This window comes from Eulemur rufifrons, chromosome 8, assembly GCF_041146395.1.
Source record: "Eulemur rufifrons isolate Redbay chromosome 8, OSU_ERuf_1, whole genome shotgun sequence".
Classification (NCBI taxonomy): Eukaryota; Metazoa; Chordata; class Mammalia; order Primates; family Lemuridae; genus Eulemur; species Eulemur rufifrons.
Window position 1 is genome coordinate 101,370,281 of NC_090990.1, and position 20,878 is coordinate 101,391,158.

At 37.9% G+C, this 20,878-nt stretch overlaps 1 protein-coding gene and 1 non-coding gene across 3 annotated transcripts in view; one reads left to right on the forward strand and one right to left on the reverse strand.

The window, feature by feature from the left end:
- The window catches only part of NUP210L (nucleoporin 210 like), a 95,249-nt gene that overhangs the window by 33,895 nt on the left and 40,476 nt on the right, over positions 1-20,878 (forward strand). For both annotated transcript variants that reach the window (XM_069480530.1, XM_069480529.1), the window contains exons 11-17: positions 718-855; positions 1,311-1,466; positions 5,409-5,607; positions 7,072-7,217; positions 10,161-10,382; positions 12,694-12,867; positions 19,516-19,708. In XM_069480530.1, the coding sequence (XP_069336631.1) occupies positions 718-855; positions 1,311-1,466; positions 5,409-5,607; positions 7,072-7,217; positions 10,161-10,382; positions 12,694-12,867; positions 19,516-19,708 (1,228 nt within the window). The remainder of the gene's footprint in view (positions 1-717; positions 856-1,310; positions 1,467-5,408; positions 5,608-7,071; positions 7,218-10,160; positions 10,383-12,693; positions 12,868-19,515; positions 19,709-20,878) is intronic.
- On the reverse strand, positions 10,789-10,907 carry LOC138390922 (5S ribosomal RNA). The gene has a single exon (XR_011234592.1). It is a non-coding gene; the product is annotated as a 5S ribosomal RNA (ribosomal RNA).

Consider the following 20,878-nt stretch of genomic DNA (forward strand, 5'->3'; position numbering starts at 1 on the left):
TTTTTATGAGACAGAGTCTCGCTCTTTTGCCCTGGCTAGAGTGCTGTGGCATCAGCCTAGTTCACAGCAACCTCAAACTCCTGGGCTCAAGCAATCCTTCTACCTCAGCCTTCCCGAGTAGCTGGGACTACAGGCATGCACCGCCACGCCCAGCTAATTTTTTCTATATATTTTTTAATTGTTCAGATAATTTCTTTCTATTTTTTTAGTAGAGACGGGACGGTGGGGGGGGGTCTCACTCTTGCTCAGGCTGGTCTCGAATTCCTGACCTCGAGCGATCCACTCCCCTTGGCCTCCCAGAGTGCTAGGATTACAGGCATGAGCCACCGTCCCCAGCCAAATGTGTCTTATAAGAACAGTCCCAGATGGGCGCGATGGCTCACGCCTATAAGCCTAGCACTCTGGAAGGCCGAGGTGGGAGGATCACTTGAGCTCAGGAGTTGGAGACCAGCCTGAGCAAGAGTGACATCCTGTCTCTACTAAAAATAGAAAAAATTAGGCATGCATCCTGATACACGCCTTTAGTCCCAGCTACTCGGGAGGCTGAGGCAGGAGGATCGCTTGATCCCAGGAGTCTGAGGTTGCTGTGAGCTAGGCTGACACCACAGCACTCTACTCAGGGGAACAGAGTGAGACTCTGTCTCCAAAAAAAAAAAAAAAAAAAAAAAAAAAGGTCCTTATAAAATGTATTTTTCTCCTTTTTTCCTGCTCTTATAGAATAAAAGTATTCAGCCTATAAAATATCTAATCAAACACCAGCAAGAAGTGAAGATTTATTTTCCCATCAAACTTACACCCAACTTTCTGGCATTTCCTCGTCATCCTATGGGAATGTTATATCGTTATAAAGTACAGGTATGTTGTCCTATAAGACTTCACAAAGAGATAAGTCAATTTCTCTGATTTTACTGAAATGTTATTAATGTTAAATTTTATTTCCCCCCAATCCTAATAGTATAACTCAGTTTTTGGTAACAACCAAATTATGTTCTTGAATACTGTCATCTGTGGCAAGATTTGGTGTGCTTTCTGTCTATCTTCCATATACCTTTTCCTTGTGAGTTTTATAAAGTTTTGTAAAGTTCCTTTATACCCTTTTTTGACATTTTGTGATGCTACCATTAATTAATCTCCCTTTAGTATTTTTCTTGCCTAGTAAGCTACTTTGCTATAGCATCTCAGTTTCTTAATGTGTCCAGAAAAAATTTATTATATGGTTTCATTATTTCCTAAACTTTATTTCACCAGCCAAGTTTTCATTTGATTTTTCCTCCTGTAGTAATTAAATATAATATTGTGTTTTTTCACAGGTAGAGGGTGGTAGTGGCAACTTTACCTGGACCTCTTCTAATGAAACAGTGGTCATGGTAACCACCAAAGGAGTGGTGACTGCAGGTCAGGTCAGGGGGAACAGTACTGTTTTGGCCCGAGATGTACAAAATCCCTTTCGATATGGAGAAATTAAGGTAAATGACTTTCCAAAGAACCTCCTTCTTACCCCTAAATACTAATGTCTAAATTTAAGTACATAACACATTTTTTAAAAATTTCTAGTTCAACGTGGCTATTTAAAAATATTGCTGAAATTCAGTCTGGAAGTACATATTCCTTAAATATTCCTGTAAATAATTCTGGGTTGAATTCTGCTTCACTTAATAGCTACTTATTTAACATCTATGTTGTTTCCTTTTCTCTAAAATGGGGATGATGTTAGTATCTATCTCAAAGGGTTGACAGAATTACTGAAAAATGTTTTTAAGTGGAAAATTTTGAAAATAAAATGATGAGATGTAGTCTACATTTATTAATTATAAAAACATATGCGATTGGTCCGAGTGCAGTGGTGTTTACAACTAACTGATCACAACCAGTTACAGATTCCTTTGTTCCTTCTCCACTCCCACTGCTCCACTTGATCAGCCTAAAAAATAAAAATAAATAAATAAATAAACATATGCAAAATTGAAAGCAGTAATAGGTAACATTTAGAACATTTGCTACAGTGCTCTTTATGTTCAGAGAAACTTCTCTGCTAATAAACTATAGAAATGATCCCTGCAAGTATAGTCTTTATTGGCAGACTTAAATGAGATAGTCATTACCCCAGCACTAGGCATATATTCAATACTTAATGTTAGCTGGTTTTTGTTTTTGTTTTTGTTTTTTGACAGAGTCTCACTCTGTTGCCTGGGCTAGAGTGCCGTGGCGTCAGCCTAGCTCACAGCAACCTCAAACTCCTGGGCTCAGGCAATCCTTCTGCCTCAGCCACCTGAGTAGCAGGGACAACAGGCATGCGCCACCATGCTCAGCTAATTTTTTCTATATATTTTTAGTTGTTTGGCTAATTTCTTTCTATTTTTAGTAGAGACAGGGTCTCGCTCTTGCTCAGGCTGGTCTCGAACTCCTGACCTTGAGTGATCCTCCCGCCTAGGCCTCCCAGAGTGCTAGGATTATAGGCGTGAGCCACCGCACCCGGCCTAATGTTAGCTATTTTTGTTATAATTGTCATACATATGTTCTTTAAATGGCCTTTATTGTAACTTTATTTCTAGTGTCATATTTTGGTTTGTCAATTCATTTCTAAAAGATTGAAAACTCTTTTTTACTATGTTATATAGTCATTCCCTTTCTCTCTCTCTCTCTCTTCTTTCAGAGAGGGGGTATATATATTGCCCAACCTGGTTACAAACTTCTGGCCTCAAGCATTCCTCCCACCTCAGCCTCCCAAGTAGCTGGGGCTGCAGTTGGGTGCCACCACCTCTGACTAATGTTTTAAAATTTTTTTAGAGACAGAGTCTCATTATGTTTCCCCACGCTGGTCATGGACTCCTGACCTCAACCAATCCTCCTATCTGAGCCTCCTGAGTAGCTGGGTCTATAGGTGTGAACCATTGTACCCAGCTTTTTCTCCCATTTTTAATATACATTGCGATTTCCTGCAGGACTTAGCATTTTGCCATCACTCAGTGAACATCTTTTGAGTATCCCCTAGGTATTTAAAACTGTATTATGTATCATAGGACATTCAGGGATGCATAATGTATCACCCCTACCTTAAAGAATTTAAAGTCTAACTAGGAAGATATATTCACATGAAAAGTTAAATAACATTTTAAGGAAATGCTATGTCAGGTATTTTAAAGCAATGTATGGGCCAGGTGCAGTGGCTCATTCCGATAATCTGAGCAGTTTGGAAGGCTGGGGAGGGAGGATAACTTGAGGTCAGAAGTTCGAGACCAGCCTGAGCAAGCTTGAGACCCCATCTCTACAAAAATTAGAAAAAATAGCTAGGCAGGACAGCATGTGCTTGTAGTCCCAGCTACTCAGGAGGCTGAGGCAGGAGGATCTCTTGAGCCCAGGAGTTTGAGGTTGCTGTGAGCCATGATTATGCCACTGCACTCTAGCCAGGGCCACAGAATGAGACCCTGTCTCAAAAAAAAAAAAAAAAAAAAGGCAATGTATGATTGAGAACTACTTGAATTGTACATGAGAACTACTTGAATTGTACAGTAAGTACTATTAGTTTATAAAAGAAAAATCCTTGTGGATGGGACTAGTTGAAGACTGTCATGAAAGAGATGGGAACTTGAATAAGTCTTTGGAGAAAGGAAGCAAACTAAAGCCAAAGGGTCAAATCCAGACTGCTGCCTTTCTTGGTTAATAAAGCTTTATCAAAACTCAGCCATTTTCATTCATTTACATATTATCTATGGCTGCTTTCATTCACAAATAGAGTTGGGTACTTACCACAGAGAACTTGTAGCCTACACAAGCTTAAAATATTTACTATCTGGCCCTTTACAGAAAGCTTTCCCAACCCCTGCTGTAGGCAATGGGGAACCAACACAGGTTTTTAAACAGATCGATAATATGATAAGGCCTCTGTTTTGAAAGATATCTAATTATGTTCATGATCAGACAATAACAGCTGTAGTATTTTTTAAACAAAGATAGTTGTTGGTGCTATAGACTAGTACACTAGCATGGATTGAAGGGAGAAAGTGAAGGCAAAGACTCTATCTAGTTAAGCCTGAACTAGTTAAATGGTAGTGAGAATAGAGAGAATTGGACAGATGGAGAATTTTTTACAGGTAGACTTAATCAGATTTGATGCTTAGTTGGGTGGAGAAAAGTGAAAGATTTAAAGCCACAGAGATGATGTAGAGGTTTCCAGCTTTGGCAGTAGGGTGGATAGAAAATACAACAAAAGGGGAAAGATAATGAATTTAGTTTTCGATACATTTAGTGTGATCCACCAATGGAACAAAAGGGGAAAGATAATGAATTTAGTTTTCGATACATTTAGTGTGATCCACCAATGGAACATCCAAATGGATGTTTGTAATTGGAAATAGGAGTCTGAAGTTCAACTGAAAGATCAGAGCTGGCGAGTTACCACATGGTTGGTCACTGAAGCTTTGGGACTGGATAAGATTTCCTAGGAAGAACATATAGAGTCAGAAGAGAAAATGGATCCTGTATAATGTGTCACTTTAAGAGACATAGGTAGAAGAAGAGGAACAAGTAGAAGAAAATTTTGTCACATAATGTGACAAAAATGACAAAAGATATCAAGAAAGAGGAAGTGCTCTAAGTCAAAGATCAGCAAACTTTCTGTAAAGGGGCCAGACAGTAAATACATTAGTCACTGCAGGCCACATACACGCTCTATCTTATAATCTTCTTCTTTTTGTTTTTGTTGTCATTTTATAATCCTTTGGAAATATAAAAACTGTTCTTAGCTCACTGTACAAAAACAAGTCATGTGCTGACCATAGTTTGACAGATCCCTGCTGTGTGATGTTAGATGCTTTAAAGACAATCAAGGAATAAAAAGAGTGACATGTTTAGCACCTAGTGTGTGTGTGTGTATAAAATAGCATATATTAATAATATAAATAACATAATATAAATATTAATAATATAAATAACATGCATATATATAGTATGTTTTTGTATATAATACAAATATATGTTCATGCTTTATTTAAATATTTAAGGAATGATTTCTTTTCTTCCAAGGCTTTCCTAACATAACTTTCTTTCTTTTTTTTTTTGAGACAGTGTCTCACTCTGTTGCCTGGGCTAGAGTGCCGTGGCGTCAGCCTAGCTCATAGCAACCTCAAACTCCTGGGCTCATGCAATCCTTCTGCCTCAGCCTCCTGAGTAGCTGGGATTACAGGCATGCGCCACCATGCCCGGCTAATTTTTTCTATATATATTTTTAGCTGTCCATAAAACTTCTTTCTATTTTTAGTAGAGACGGGGTCTTGCTCTTGCTCAGGCTGGTCTCGAACTCCTGACCTCGAGCGATCTTCCGCCTCGGCCTCCCAGAGTGCTAGGATTACAGGCGTGAGCCACCGTGCCTGGCCATAACTTTCTTGAAAGATGAATTTTTTCCCCTCCAGATATATGTCCTGAAAGTGAGAAAAATGGAACTGTTACCATTTCATGCTGATGTGGAGATTGGCCAGTTTATAGAAATCCCCATTGCAATGTATCATGTAAATAAAGAGACCAAAGAGGCCATTGCATTCACAGACTGCTCTCATTTATCCTTGGATCTGAACATGGATAAACTAGGAGTCTTTACTCTTTTCAAACAAGGTAAGAGTAGATTTTTTATTTTCTCCTTCCTTTGTCTTTAAGGAACCAATTATCAATTCAGAAACTACCAATTATAGTCTAAATTCACATATTACCTTTCTTTATAATACTTTTATGCATTCTGTCAACTGCCTTGTAGTAGGTGTTATCCTCCTCATTATATGGGTAAAGAAACAAAGACACAGAAATTGAATAACATTGTGGCTGGACAATATCAGTTTTTAGCTCATAGTAAGGTTTTCTGTTTCCAGCCTCAAACTCTTCTTTTCCTTTCTTTCTTTAATAGGTATATATTAATACTTTTCATGACCTCACACTTTTGCTTCATATAATGGTTCGAGCTAAGCCAATTACTTTAGTTAAATTTTCCCATATATCTCCCTCATATTCTCATTTATATCTCTTTTCCATTTCTTTGTTCATTCTGTTTTCTCAGCTTGAGATACTTTAAACTTCCCCCGCCCCGCCTTTTTTTTTTTTTTTGACCAAGCAATGTTTATGAACATTAAACCTTCCTTGATGTCTCTGGCTAAAAATAATCTTTTCATTTTCTAGGCTTACCACTTTCTATGAGTATTTTTTCCAATAAAGCCCTTTTTAAAGCATTTTAAGTAATTTACATACATATTCACTCTCTCCTTCTAAATGATAAATGACTTGAGGTGAAGATATTTGCTCATATATGTATCCTCACTGTACATAGAATTGTGTGTGGTTTTTTTGTTTGTTTGTTTAGATGTGGGTCTTGTTCTGTTGCCCAGGCTAGAGTACAGTGGCCTGATCATAGCTCACTATAGCATTGAACTCCTGGACTTAAGTGATCCTCTTGAGTAGCTGTAACTACAAGTGCACACCACCATGCCCAGCTAATTTTTTCTTATTTTTTGTAGAGAAAGGATCTTGCTATGTTGCCCAGGCTGGCCTCAAATTCTGGCCTCAAGTGGTTCTCTTGCCTTGGCCTCCCAAAAGAATTGTGTCTTATATGATATATGTCTGTTAATTGAAAGAACAGATTTTTTTTTTTTTTTTGAAGATAGAGTCTTGCTAAAGTACAGTGGCATCATCCTAGCTCAGTGCAACCTCAAATTCCTGGGTTTAAGTGGTCCTCTTGCCTTAGCCTCCCAAGTAGCTGAGACTATAGGTGTGTGCTACCAAGCCCAGCTAATTTTTCTATTTTTTGTAGAGATAGGATTGCTTTCTCACTCAGGCTAGTCTCGAACTCCTGAGCTCAAACGATCCTCCCACGTGGGTCTCCCCGAGTGCTAGGATTACAGGTGTGAGCACTGCACCTGGCCTGAAAGAACAGATTTTTACATCAACTTGATATAAAAATAGGGGCCTAATGGTTAGTTTGAGATCAAGATGGTATTTTTAATGTATTAAAATTCTTACATTTCTGTAGCCTAATTTCCTTGAGAACTGACTGCTTACTATCCTACTGAAATCACATCTTTTGATTCACAGGTATCCAAAGACCTGGACCAATGCACTGTTCCAGTATACATATAGCAGCCAAATCTCTGGGCCATACTCTGGTCACAGTGAGTGTGACTGAATATGAAGAGTACTTGGAGAGCAGTGCCACGTTTGCTGCTTATGAACCCCTAAAGGTGAGATATTTCATGGTAAGGAACTGGCCTTTCTTTTCATGGACCCAGCTATGTCCACTTAGGGGCTTACTAACTATCTATGGTCTCTACTAAGTATAGTCTCTACTAAGGATTAGTGATAATTATGTTCTTGCCATTTTTCTTTTTTTACCCTTTTTTTTTTTTTTTTTTTGAGACAGAGTCTCACTTTCTTGCCTGGGCTAGAGTGCCATGGCATCAGCCTAGCTCACAGCACCTCAAACTCCTGGGCTCAAGCAATCCTTCTGCCTCAGCCTCCTGAGTAGCTGGGACTACAGGCACATGACACCATGCCCAGCTAATTTTTTTCTATTTTTAGTTGTCCAGCTAATTTCTTTCTATTTTTAGTAGAGACGGGGTCTTGCTCTTGCTCAGGGTGGTCTTGAACTCTTGAACTCAAGCAATCCTCCTGCCTCGGCCTCCCAAAGTGCTAGGATTACAGGTGTGAGCCACTGGGCCTGGCCTTGTTCTTGTCACTTTTTTGTTTTTAGGTCTATAGTTCTCTCATCAAATCTGAGTTGCAGGGAGTTTACTCCCTCATGTTTCTACCACAGGAATATCTTTAAGTTGTGTCAGCAAGCTTTAGATTTTCCCCTTTCTTTCTTCTTTCTTGCTGAGATAGAAAATATGCACAGTGAAGTACATAAAGTACACTAATCTTAAGGTACTACCTGAATTTTTACATGTCTATATATCTCTGTAAACACCTAGTTAAAGAATATTAGCATACTCCCTTTAAATAACTCTGAAAGATAACTTTCTGTCCTATGGAGGGAAGTCAATCATCATTTACTCTATATACTTACGGATTTTTTAAGAACAGTAGCCATTATTTTGGGCCCTAAGGATTGGTCCGTTATAATGGGGACATTATGACAGGTGGTTCAAAATAAAAGTAGTAGAACCTGGCATGCTTTCTACATATTTGATTCTATCAGAAGCTAAAATTGATGCCTGCAAGTTCTTGCTGATGGATACTCACAAATCCTGACTCAGTGCTGGATACTCACAAATCCTGACTCAGTGCCTCTTGGGATAAGGAGGCACCCACAGGGAAAAAGTTAACACTAATGAAAGAAGCAAGGGGAGTTTTTAATTTAAAAAAAAGATAATTTTCTCATTAAAATTTGCATTTTAAGTTGCCCCCATTGCAGATTGTGCAGCACATGTATTAAACATATGGTTCAAGTATATTTCATTAGTTCCTTTGGTGAATGAATCATCCTACTTGCCTGGCTATGGCTCATTGTAAAGTTTAATTAGGGTTTCCTCTTACTTTTATCATTGTCCTTAGGCTTATTTCATATTTATTGAGTGTCCACAAATCAGATCTCCCCTGAATGAAAACCATCCTTAAAGGAAAGGAAGTAAGATGGTGTTTTCTTTTTCTACCTAGTACTTTAGTCATGTATCTGTCCCTTTACCTGCTGAAAAAAATATTTAAAAATATATATGTTATACCACTGTACTCACTATTATGTTTCACTACATTGTCCTAGTCTCAATTTGTCCTTTTACATATCAGTTCAATTCAATTGGTCTGATTAGTTTGGACTATACATGTAAGAATAAGGAATAATTTCTGTTTTACCTTCTCGGAGAGGCCTTCTATGAGACCTCTGACTATGTTCATTTCTTCTCTTAAAAGGCTTGTATAGCACTCTGTAACGTGTCTTTTTGTAACCTTCATTATACTCTTTACCTACTCCAATTATGTCTTTCCCAGACTGTGAGCTCCATTGTGAGATAAGACCTTATTTGGATTTCTATTACTGTATCCTCAGTGGGCCATCAGTGAATACATATTGAATTGTGTATAAATTATTCAATGCTTCCATTAGAGATAGGAATGTTTAATTTCAATTATATTCAATAATAATGAGTTGGAGGTTGTAGTGAGCTATGATGACACCACCACACTCCAGCCCAGGTGACAGAGTGATACCTGTCTCAAAAAAAATGTTTATGCACTTATTTATACAATACCTTTTATGTGTAAAACATTGTACTAAATCCCACTCAGGAAGAGAAATTCTTAAAAAAAAATTAGTTATAAGATACTCTTTCTTCTTATGGAGTTTATATAACTGTAGAACACACAAAAAATTATTAGGCCAGGCACAATGGCTTGCTCCTATAATCTCAGCTACTCAGGAGGCTGAGGCAGGAAGGTCACTTGAGCCCAGTAGTTTGAGACCACCCTGGCCAATATTGCAGACCCAGTCTCAAAAAAAAAAAAAAGGGTCATTAGGCCGGGCACGGTGGCTCACACCTGTAATCCTAGCACTCTGGGAGGCCGAGGTGGGAGGATCGTTTGAGCTCAGGAGTTCAAGACCAGCCTGAGCAAGAGCGAGACCCCATCTCTACTAAAAATAGAAAGAAACTAGCTAGAGAACTAAAAATATATAGAAAAAATTAGCCGGGCATGGTGGCGCATGCCTATAATCCCAGCTACTCGGGAGGCTTAGGCAGAAGGATAGCTTGAGCCCAGGAGTTGGAAGTTGCTGTGAGCTAGGCTGATGCCACGGCACTCTAGCCTGGGCAACAGAGTGAGACTCTTGTCTCAAAAAAAAAAAAAAAAAGAGTCATTAGACTTATACATAGTACTTGACATGTTTAAACAACATTAGGCGATGAACAGTGTACAATTGAGTGCTGGAGATAAATACAGTAAGACCTTAGAGGATGCAGAAGTGGCTATGGTCTGGAATGACTGGACACAAATTAACAAATAAGGTGACATATCAGTTAGGCTTGAATGATAAGATCTGAATTAGTACCAAGGTGAGAGGCATGACATGCATATCTCTTAATTTGGGAATTAAGTCTAACATCATTTTCAGCATATTCAGATAACCAGTTTCAGTTTAGAAAACTGTTGAATTCCCTAACCTAACAGGAATTAATTTCTTTAAATGTCATCAGGCTCTAGACCCTGTGGAAGTGGCATTGGTAACATGGCAGTCTGTGAAGGAAGTGGTATTTGAAGGGGGCCCTCGTCCGTGGATCTTGGAGCCCTCCCGATTTTTTTTGGAATTGAGCATGGAGAAGATGGAGAAGATTGGAGTAACACAAGTCCGGCTGCCAGCTAAGAGAAAACAGAACCAGTATATCTACCGGGTTCTGTGCTTGGATTTAGGGGAACAAGTAAGAAAATGGTGATTTTCTAACATTTTCTTTAGTACAATACTCCAAATCTTTTGTATTTCCAGCCATTCCTTTTTAGATTCCAGTGGATTTAGTTCATGGACTAGATAAGAAAATTCTAATTATTTAAAAAGGGATTTTTTTTAAACCTTATATTTAAACATTTAATTTATCCTTTACATGTACCCAAAGATTTCAGTTTGCTCATCTGAGAATTCCAATAGTTCACTAACTAAACAGTTCAAAATCATTTTGTAGTAATGAGCTTATTTCACATTATTTTCAATCTCTTTATTCTTATAATTTATTTACTTATTATCTAGAGGATATTTGGTTTCCCACTTTCAAAGAATTCAAGGAAGGGAAACTTTGTTTTTTTTTTTTTTTATTTATTTTTAATAAAAAAAGCCTACAGCACCCAGTATTCCCAGGCGGTCTCCCATCCAAGTACTAACCAGGCCCGACCCTGCTTAGCTTCCGAGATCAGACGAGATCGGGCGCGTTCAGGGTGGTATGGCCATAGATAAGGAAGGGAAACTTTGAAGTGTCATCTGTGATTAGCAATTTTGAAGAACCAGTTGGATCTATGCTGATAAGGGTAATAAGTATGTTGCCCTCTATAAGATGAATTAGTTTTGATTATTTTTAGAGGTAGTGATGGATTTGCATAGTTCTCATTCACAGCTTTACCATGCTTATATCAAAACCAATTAACAAAGGTTTACAATTTGACTAGGGTTGAGAATTCAAGGTATGATTGAAACACAGCATGGCTAGCCAGCACACAGGGAATCAATGTGAGATTTTAACTTAGTAAGAATGTGTTATAATCAGTTAAGCTTCTTTCTAATATTTATAGTGAACCTAACTTTATATATGACTAGCTATTAGTAATTTCAGGCCTAATTACCTCTTTTTCCCCCAAAATTTTTATTGTGGTATAATACACATAAAACTTAACATCATAATCATTTTTAAGTGTACTGTTCAGTAGTATTATATACACTCAGTGTTGTCCAGGCATCACCACCATACACCTCCATAACTCTTTTCATCTTACAAACCTGAAACTCTATACCCGTTAAAAAATAACTCCCCATTCATGCTTCACCCCAGCTCCTGGCAACTGCCATTCTACTTTCTGTCGCTATAATTTTGACTACTCTAAGTACCTCATATAAATGAAATTATGTAGTATTTTTCTTTACTGGCTTATTTCACTTAGCATAATGTTCTCAAGGTAGCATATGTCAGAATTTCCTTCCTTTTAAAGGCTTCATTATACTCTATTATATGTATAAACAATATTTTGCTTATTCATTCATCTGTTGATGGACATTTGGGTTGCTTATAGTAAGTTTTAGCAATTATGAATAATGCTGCTGTGAACATGGGTATGCAACTATATGCTCAAGACCCTCCTTCTTTTAATTCTTTTGGATATATATCCAGAAGTGGAATTGCTGGATCATATGGTCATTCTATTTTTAATTTTTTGAGGAACCGCTATTGTCTTTTCCACAGCAGCTATACCATTTTACAGTCCTACCAACAGTGCACAAGTATTCTCATTTCTCCACATCCTTATCAACACTTACCATGTTCTGCTTCTTCTGGTAGTAGCCATCCTAATGGGTATAAGGTGGTATCTCATTCTAGTTTTGATTTGCATTTCCCTAATAATTAGTGATGTTGAATGTTTTTTCATGTGCTTATTGGCCATGTGTATATCTTCATTGGAGAAGAAAATATGTCTGTTCAAATCCTTTGCCCACTTTTGAATTAGTCTTTTACCATTGTATGATGTTAGCTATATGAGTATGATGTTACCATTGAGTATGATGGGTTTTTCCTATAAGGCTTTTATTATGTTGAAGTAGTTTCCTTCTTAGTTTGTTGAGTGAGCTATTAGTAATTTCAGGCCTAATTAACCCCTACTTGAAGCTCCCTAACTCTTTTTGTTTGCACATTCTGTTATTCGTTAGTACTTCCACTAGAGACAAGTTGAAACACACATTAGTTTCTCCACTTTTTGCCAACTGGTAACAAAAGATTTGGTGGAAGAAAAGACTGAAGTAATTGATAAAGTTAGATTTTTTAATGTTCCATTTGTTTTCAAATTTTCATGATAGCCTTAATGCCCCTTAGCACAGATAATTAAGAACTATAACATCTATAAGGGATTTGCCTGATTACATAATGTCCAAAGGGGCTCTCTATACTGGAGTATGAATAATTCCAACACATTTATATTGGCATGACTGATCAAGTATCTACTTACAATTATCTCTTGCTCTGATATTTCCTTAAGGTTCTCACATTCCGAATCGGAAATCACCCAGGTGTCCTGAATCCTAGTCCAGCTGTAGAGGTTGTGCAGGTGCGCTTCATATGTGCCCACCCTGCCAGTATGTCAATAACCCCCATATACAAGGTGCCAGCTGGTGCCCAGCCATGTCCTCTGCCACAGCACAACAAACAACTGGTAAGTACAGAATATGTTTCCAACTAACTTGACAATTTTGTCTTCCACGCTTTAGAGATGAAGAGTCTGAAATACAGCTTTTATCTTATTTTAAAGTTAAGGGAACTATTTTATTTGTTACTCATTCTCTGATAGTGTCTGAGAAGAAGTGATTAAACTAGATTGGAATTGGCTACACTTAGTGACATGACTTTGTTTACTGTACTTAGGTACATAGTTTGTAATTATGACAATAGACAATTGAGATCTCTCTACATAACTTCCAAAGAATTTTGCTAATATCCGTCCCTACCAAATCTTTTATTAGATTGCCAATAAGTAATAAAATTTACCTCTTCTCCAAACCTACCATGACAAATAGTACAAACAGTAACAAAGCTACTAGGTATGCAACAGGGAATGAGGAATAAATGAGTTATCTAACTTAAAAACTAGAACATCAGACTATATATAAATGCAGTTGACTATGATTCCAAGCATGGGAGAATAGAAGTCATTACTTACGCAGAAAAAAAAAATTCAATTAATTATTCCCATTTTACAGATGAGAACACTGAGGCTCCTAGAAGTTGAGTCATTTCCCCAAAGTCATACATCTAGAGAAAGTAGCACATTCTGTCTGAATCCAAAGCACATATTATTAAGTTTGTGCCATACTGTCTTTTATGAGATATTATAGGCTGGGAACTCATTCTTTTTCAGAATCCAATTTCACATTAAATAATATTATTTGAAGTTTATGAATGATTTGCTTTATTAAAAGCACTCAGAATGGAGCAGAATAAAAGTTATCCCTATAATGTCATTATTATTTGATATCACTATTCATTTGAAATAATTCAAATTTATAGAAAAGTTGCAATAAAAGAACAATGTTTTTCCCCTGAACCATTTGAGTGAGTTAGAGACATGATTTTTTATCACACTACCCACATACACAGCATATATTTCTTTTTTGTAATTGAGATATAGTCCACCCTTTTAAATTATATAAGTCAAAGTTGTATATCCATCACCACTATCTAACTTCAGATCATTTTCATTTTCCCCAAAGAAAACTCCATACCCATTAGCAATCACTCCCCATTTCCTCCACCTCTCAGCCCCTGACAACCACTACTATACTTTCTATCTCTATTGATTTGCCTATTCTGACATTTCACATAATTGGAATCATACGATACATGTCCTTTGTTCCTACTTTCTCTCATTTAGCATGTTTTCAAGGTTCATTCATATGGTAGCTGCATTCTTTTGTATCAATACCACATTCTTTTTTATGGCTGAATAATATTCCATTGTGTAGACATACTACATTTTGTTTATCTATTTATCAGTTGATGGATATATGTGTTGCTTCCACTTTTTGGCTATTATGAATAATGCTGCCATTTATGTACAAGTTTTTGTGTGTACATGTGTTTTAATTTCTTGAGTATATACTTAAGAGTGGAATTTCTGGGTCATATGTTAACTCCATGTTCAGCCTTCTGAAGAACTGCCAGCTATTTTCTAAAGTGACTTCTCTGGCCGGGCGTGGTGGCTCACGCCTGTAATCCTAGCACTCTGGGAGGCCGAGGTGGGCGGATCGTTTGAGCTCAGGAGTTCGAGACCAGCCTGAGCAAGAGCGAGACCCCATCTCTACTAAAAATAGAAAGAAATTATATGGACAGCTAAAAATATATATAGAAAAAATTAGCCGGGCATGGTGGTGCATGCCTGTAGTCCCAGCTACTCGGGAGGCTGAGACAGGAGGATCGCTTGAGCCCAGGAGTTTGAGGTTGCTGTGAGCTAGGCTGATGCCACGGCACTCACTCTAGCCTGGGCAACAGAGTGAGACTCTGTCTCAAAAAAAATAAATAAATAAAGTGACTTCTCCATTGTATGTTAGGGCTAACCCTAACAGTGTATGAGGGTTCCAGTTTCTCCATATCTTTGCCAACACTTGTTATTATTTTTCATTTTGATTATGGCCTTCTTAGTTGACGTGAAATGGTATCTCACTGTGGTTTTTATTTGCATTTTCCAGTGACTATTTATGTTGTATATCTTTTCATGTACTTATTGGCCAATGTCTATTCAGATCCTTTGCCAGTTCTTAAATTGTGTTATACGTTTTTTAATTGAGTGTCAGAGTTCTTCATTTCATATATTGTAGATACGAGTCTCTTTTCAGATACATGATTTGCAAAAATATTCTCTCACCTTGTGGGCTGTCTTTCACTTTCTTGATGACATGTTTTAAAGCACAAAAGTTTTTAATTTTAATGATGTCCAGTTTATCAATTTTGTTGTTGCTGTTGCTTGTACCTTCAGTGTCATAGCTAAGAAACTATTGCCTAATCAAAGGGCCTGAAGATTTATGCCTTCAGGTTTGATTTCTTCTAAGAGTTTTATAGTTTTCGCTCTTATATTAATATTTAGCCCTCTGAACCATTTTGAGTTCATATGTTTTTTATGGAGTGAGGTAGGGGTCCAGCAGAATTCTCCTCTGATAAAGAAGACAATGTACTTTCGACTGAAGTTTTTCTCTAATTCATGTACTCACTAGACTTAAATTTTCTGGAAAGATTTCAGTTGAGGAACAGGAACAATGATTATGATCACTTTCTAAACACCACCAAGTTCGATTTCCTTGGCTGCTCTTAAATTCATCCCCCTTAGCTGAGAGTTTATTTCTAGTTTAAAGAAGAGCCTGAGAAGCTAGGTGCAGTATTGCACACCTGTAGTCCCAGCTACTTGGGAGGCTGAGGTGGGAGGATTGCTTAAGACCCAGAGTTTGAGTCTGGCCTGGGCAATATAGGGAGACCCCTGTCTCTGAAAAAAATTTAAAAATTTTTTAAATGTGAAATTTTTTTAAAGGAAGGAAAGGACATACTCCAAAATTCCTTTCCCTACAAAAAAAAAAAAAAAAGAGAGAGAGAGAGAGAGAGAGATGCCAGACTCAAACTTCTCCAGCTTCTCACCATTGGGCTTCGCAACTTTCCCACTCAAATTGCACATGGACTTTTTCTTGAGCACGAGCCTAGGAAGCTGTATTATTTTGAGTTATTTTGTTAGTTGTTGCCCTAGGAAGTACCATTAACATCTTTAACAATCTACTTTGGAATAATACCACCTGAATTTCAATACTGTACAGAACCTTTGCCTCCTGTATAGCTGCATTTCCTTTCCATTCAGTTGTGCTACTATTATCATTTGAATTACATCTTTATATAGTATGCCCATCAAACAGTTCTATAATTATTACTTTGTTATTTGTCTTTTAAATCAGATAGGAGAAAAAAGAATTACAAATAAAAATACATTTATGCTGTTTTTTATATTTACCTATATAATTATCTTTACCAGACTCTTTATTTTTTCATGGGGATTCAAGTTATTGTCTAGTGACCTTTCATTCCAGCCTGAAGGACTCCCTTTAGTATTTCTTTTTTTTTTTTTTTGAGACAGAGTCTCACTCTGTTGCCCAGGCTAGAGTGAGTGCCGTGGCATCAGCCTAGCTCACAGCAACCTCAAACTCCTGAGCTCGAGTGATCCTCCTGTCTCAGCCTCCCGAGTAGCTGGGACTACAGGCATGCACCACCATGCCCGGCTAATTTTTTTCTATATATATTTTTAGCTGTCCATATAATTTCTTTCTATTTTTAGTAGAGATGGGGTCTCACTCTTGCTCAGGCTGGTCTCGAACTCCTGAGCTCAAACGATCCGCCCACCTCGGCCTCCCAGAGTGCTAGGATTACAGGCGTGAGCCACCGCGCCCGGCCTAGTATTTCTTATAAAACAGATCTGCTAGCAACAGAGTCTCTCTATTTTTGTTGAATCTTACAATGCCTTAATTTCTCCATTTTTGAATGATTGTTGTGCTCAATGTAGAATTATTGGTTGGCAGTCTTTTTCTTTCATCACTTTGAATATGTCATCACACTGCCTTATGGCCCCCATGGTTTCTGATGAGGGATCAGCTATTAATTCCATGGAGGATCCCTTATAAGGAATGAATCCCCTTTCCCTTCATTTTTATGATTCTTTGTCTTTGAACAGATGGATTATGATGTGTCTAGATGTGGATCTTGTTGAATTTATCCTGCCTAGATTTCTTTCAGCTTCTTAAATGTTTAATGTTTTTCATCATTTTGGTAAGTTTTGGACCATTATTTCTTCAAATATCCTCTCTTCTTCTTTTTCTCTGTCTCCTCTCCTTCTATCACTCCTATTTTCTGTCCCATAGGTCCCACGATGGTGTCCCACAGGTCTCTGATGCCTGCTCATTTTTTTCATTCTTTTTTCTTTCTGTTCATCAGACTACATAATCTCAATTGACTTATTTTCAAGTTCTCTGATTCTTTCTTCTGTCTGCTCAAGTCTGCTGTTGAGTTCCTCTAAATTTTCATTTCAATTATTGTACTTTTCAACTTCAGAATTTCATTTTGATTCTTTTTTTTTTTTTTTTTTTTTTTTGAGACAGAGTCTCGCTCTGTCATCCGGGCTAAAGTGCTGTGGCATCAGCCTAGCTCACAGCAACCTCAAACTCCTGGGCTCAAGCAATCCTCTGGCCTCAGCCTCCCGAATAGCTGTGACTACAGACACATGCTACCACACCCAATTAATTTTTTCTATTTTTAGTAGAGACAGGGTCTCACTCTTACTCAGGCTGGTCCTGAACTCCTGAAATGATCCTCCTGCCTCAGCCTGCCAGAGTGCTAGGATTACAGGTATGAGCCACCTCACCCAGCCAATTTTGGTTTTTATAGTTTCTATCTCTTTATTGATATTCTATATATGATGGGACATCATTATCATATTTTCCTTTAGTTATTTAAACATGGATTCCTTTAGTTCTTTGTAGAAAATAGTTGATTAAAAGTCTTAATCTAGTAAGTCTAATATCTGGACAGTCTCAGGGACAGTTTCTATTAAAACTGCTTTTATTCCCATGTATGGGCTATACTTTCTTATTTATTTGCATGTCTAATAATTTTTTGTTGAAAATTCAACATATTATATAATATAATGTAGAAATTCTGAAATTAGATTCTTCCCCTCCCTGAGTTTTGTAGTTGTTGGTATTTTTTGTTGTTGCTGAGGCCATTTGTTTACTTTCCTGAACTATTTCTGTAACATCTTTATTCTTTGTCCTGTCACCACTAGAAGTCTCTACTTGGCTAGCTTCATGGTCAGCTAATGATTGGTTATAGATTGTTTTTTAATTCCTGGTATTGTTATTGCAATTATGTTTAAATTTATATATTAACTTGTAATAACCACTGCACATGATGTCAGGTGATAGCACTATTAGTGATGTCAACTTTTTAAAAAATAATTAATTATTTTATTTTTTAAGAGATGGGGTCTCACTCTGTCACCCTGGCTAAAGGGCAGTGACACAATCATCACTTACTGTAGCCTCGAACTCCTGGCCTTAAGTGATCCTCCCATCTCAGCCTCCCAAGTAGTTAGGACTACAGGCACGGGCCACCATGCCCAGCTAATTTTTTAATTTTTTTGTAGAGACAAGGTCTCGCTATGTTGCCAAGGCTGACCTCACATTCATCCTCTCAAGTGATCCTCCAGCCTTGACCTCCGAAAGTGCTGGGATTATAGGCTTGAGCTACCATACCCAGCCTGAATTAATGTTAACGTTATGTATGATAATATCATTTTTTCTTACATAGCGGAATGTAATCATTCTTAGGATATGCATGGGTTTGGGGGGAGTTTTTTTGTTTGTTCTTTTGTTTGACACACAGTCTCTCTCTGTCACCCTGGGTAGAGTGCGGTGGCATCATCATAGCTCATTGCAACCTCAAACTCCTGGGCTCAAGTGATCCCTTTGCCTCAGCCTTCTGAGTGAGTAGCTGGGACTACAGGTGCTCACCACAATGCCTAACTAATTTTTCAATTTTTAGTAGAGATGGGGTCTCTTGCTTGGGCTGGTCTCAAACTCCTGAGCTCAAATGATCCACCTGCCTCGACCTCCCAGAGTGCTAGGATTACAGGCATGAGCCACCACGCCTGGCCTACGCATGTTGAAATATTTAGGGGCAAAGTGCCATGATGCCCATACCATTCAGACAAAAAAATAAAACAAAAGCCCTCCCCTCCTCCCAATATATAGAAAAGAAGGAAGAAGAGGGAGAAAAAGAGAAAGTAACTATAACTAAATGTTAAGAATTGGAGGTCAGGTGCAGTGGCTCATGCCTATAATCCTAGCACTTTGGGAGGCCAAGGTGGGAGAATTGCTTGAGGCCAGGAGTTCAAGACCAGCCTGAGCAAGAACAAGACCCTGTCTCTACCCAAAAAATAGAAAAAATTAGCTGGGCATGGTGGCTTGCACCTGTGGTCCCAGCTATTTCCGAGGCTGAGGTAGGAGGATCATTTGAGCCCAGAAGTTTGAGCTGATGCCACTGCACTGTAGCCCGAGCAACAAAGCGAGACTCTGTCTGAAAAAAAAAAAATTGGTGAATCCAGGTGAAGTATATATAGCTAACAATTATACTATTCTTTTACTGTATCTATAGGTCTGCAAATTGTCAAAGTAAAAAGATTAAGAGAAAACTTGATCTCTAACTTCAGGGATATCTTACTGCCACCTCTTAGGCTATTGGTTTTTAAAATTTTCTTTCAGTACTTTTTATTTTAATGTAGATTCCTGTATCAAGCCTGAGAGACACAGTCCTGGAACTGGCAGTCTTTGATCAACACAGAAGAAAGTTTGATAATTTCAGTTCACTAATGCTAGAATGGAAATCCTCGAATGAAACACTAGCCCATTTTGAAGATTATAAGTCAGTGGAGATGGTAGCTAAAGATGATGGTGGTGGGCAGACCCGGTTACATGGTAATGTGAAACTTTATGAATTCTTTCCTACACCTGCCAAATGATTCTACACTCAGTATTTTCTTATACACAAGTGTTTTGCTTTGGATTTTATCATATATCACCAAAGATCATCTTTGATCTTTGTATTTTTTAGAAAACATAAAGGTAGATTTCCTTGTTTACAAAGCTAGAGTCTGGGGTCCAACATTTCTCATAAGAAAATAAAATAACTAATTTTGAAATGTATTAATTGCCATTATTTGCCTAATATTATGGAAATATTCATTATTATTAGCAAATATTTATTGAATGGCTGCTAGGCACTGGAGATATAATGGCTAATGAGACAGGCGTGGCTTCTACCCGCATATACTGACAATCTGTTTGGGGAAGCCAGACCTTATTTATTTATTTATTTATTTTGAAGCCAGACTTTAAACATTACAAAGGTTCTTTGAAGGGCAAATATAAGGTACCTTGGGAGCTTATAACAAGGACCTAACCTAGTCTAGAACAGAGAAGGCTACTGTTAAAAAGTAACATTTATGCTGAGACCCAAAGGGGTGGCAGGAAGAGAAAATAACAAGAATAAGCTGAAGAAGGTGAGTGAGACTGACTTGGAGAAGGGGCAAGAGGCATTAGAAGTTCTAAAAGTTCAACAAGTGCTCATGTGCAAGTGCTCATCAATCCTCAGCTTGTGTCACATTTGCTGATATCCCATTCCTTAAAGCAAGACATCTGACCAAAACCAGAGCCAAGGTGGGCAGGGACTACACAAAGGCATAGATACCAGCAGACATGATTCACCATGGACCATTAATGTATCAGTCTACCACAAACAAATCCCAAGGATGAAGAAGAAAGTGGTTTAAAGGCTAACTTTTAGGCTTCTGGCACGAGCATTTGGGTAGATGGTAGAACCATTCAATAGAATAGGGAACCCTAGGGAAGGAGAAATGATATTTAATCTATTTCCTGTTTACAAGGAGCTTATACGCAGAGCAAGTTTAAGAGCCTAGCTAGAGGCCGGGCGCGGTGGCTCACATCTATAATCCTAGCACTCTGGGAGGCCGAGGCAGGAGGATTGCTTGAACTCAGGAGTTCAGACCAGCCTGAGCAAGAGTGAGACCCCGTCTCTACTAAAAATAGAAAGAAATTAGCCAAACAACTAAAAATAGAAAAAATTAG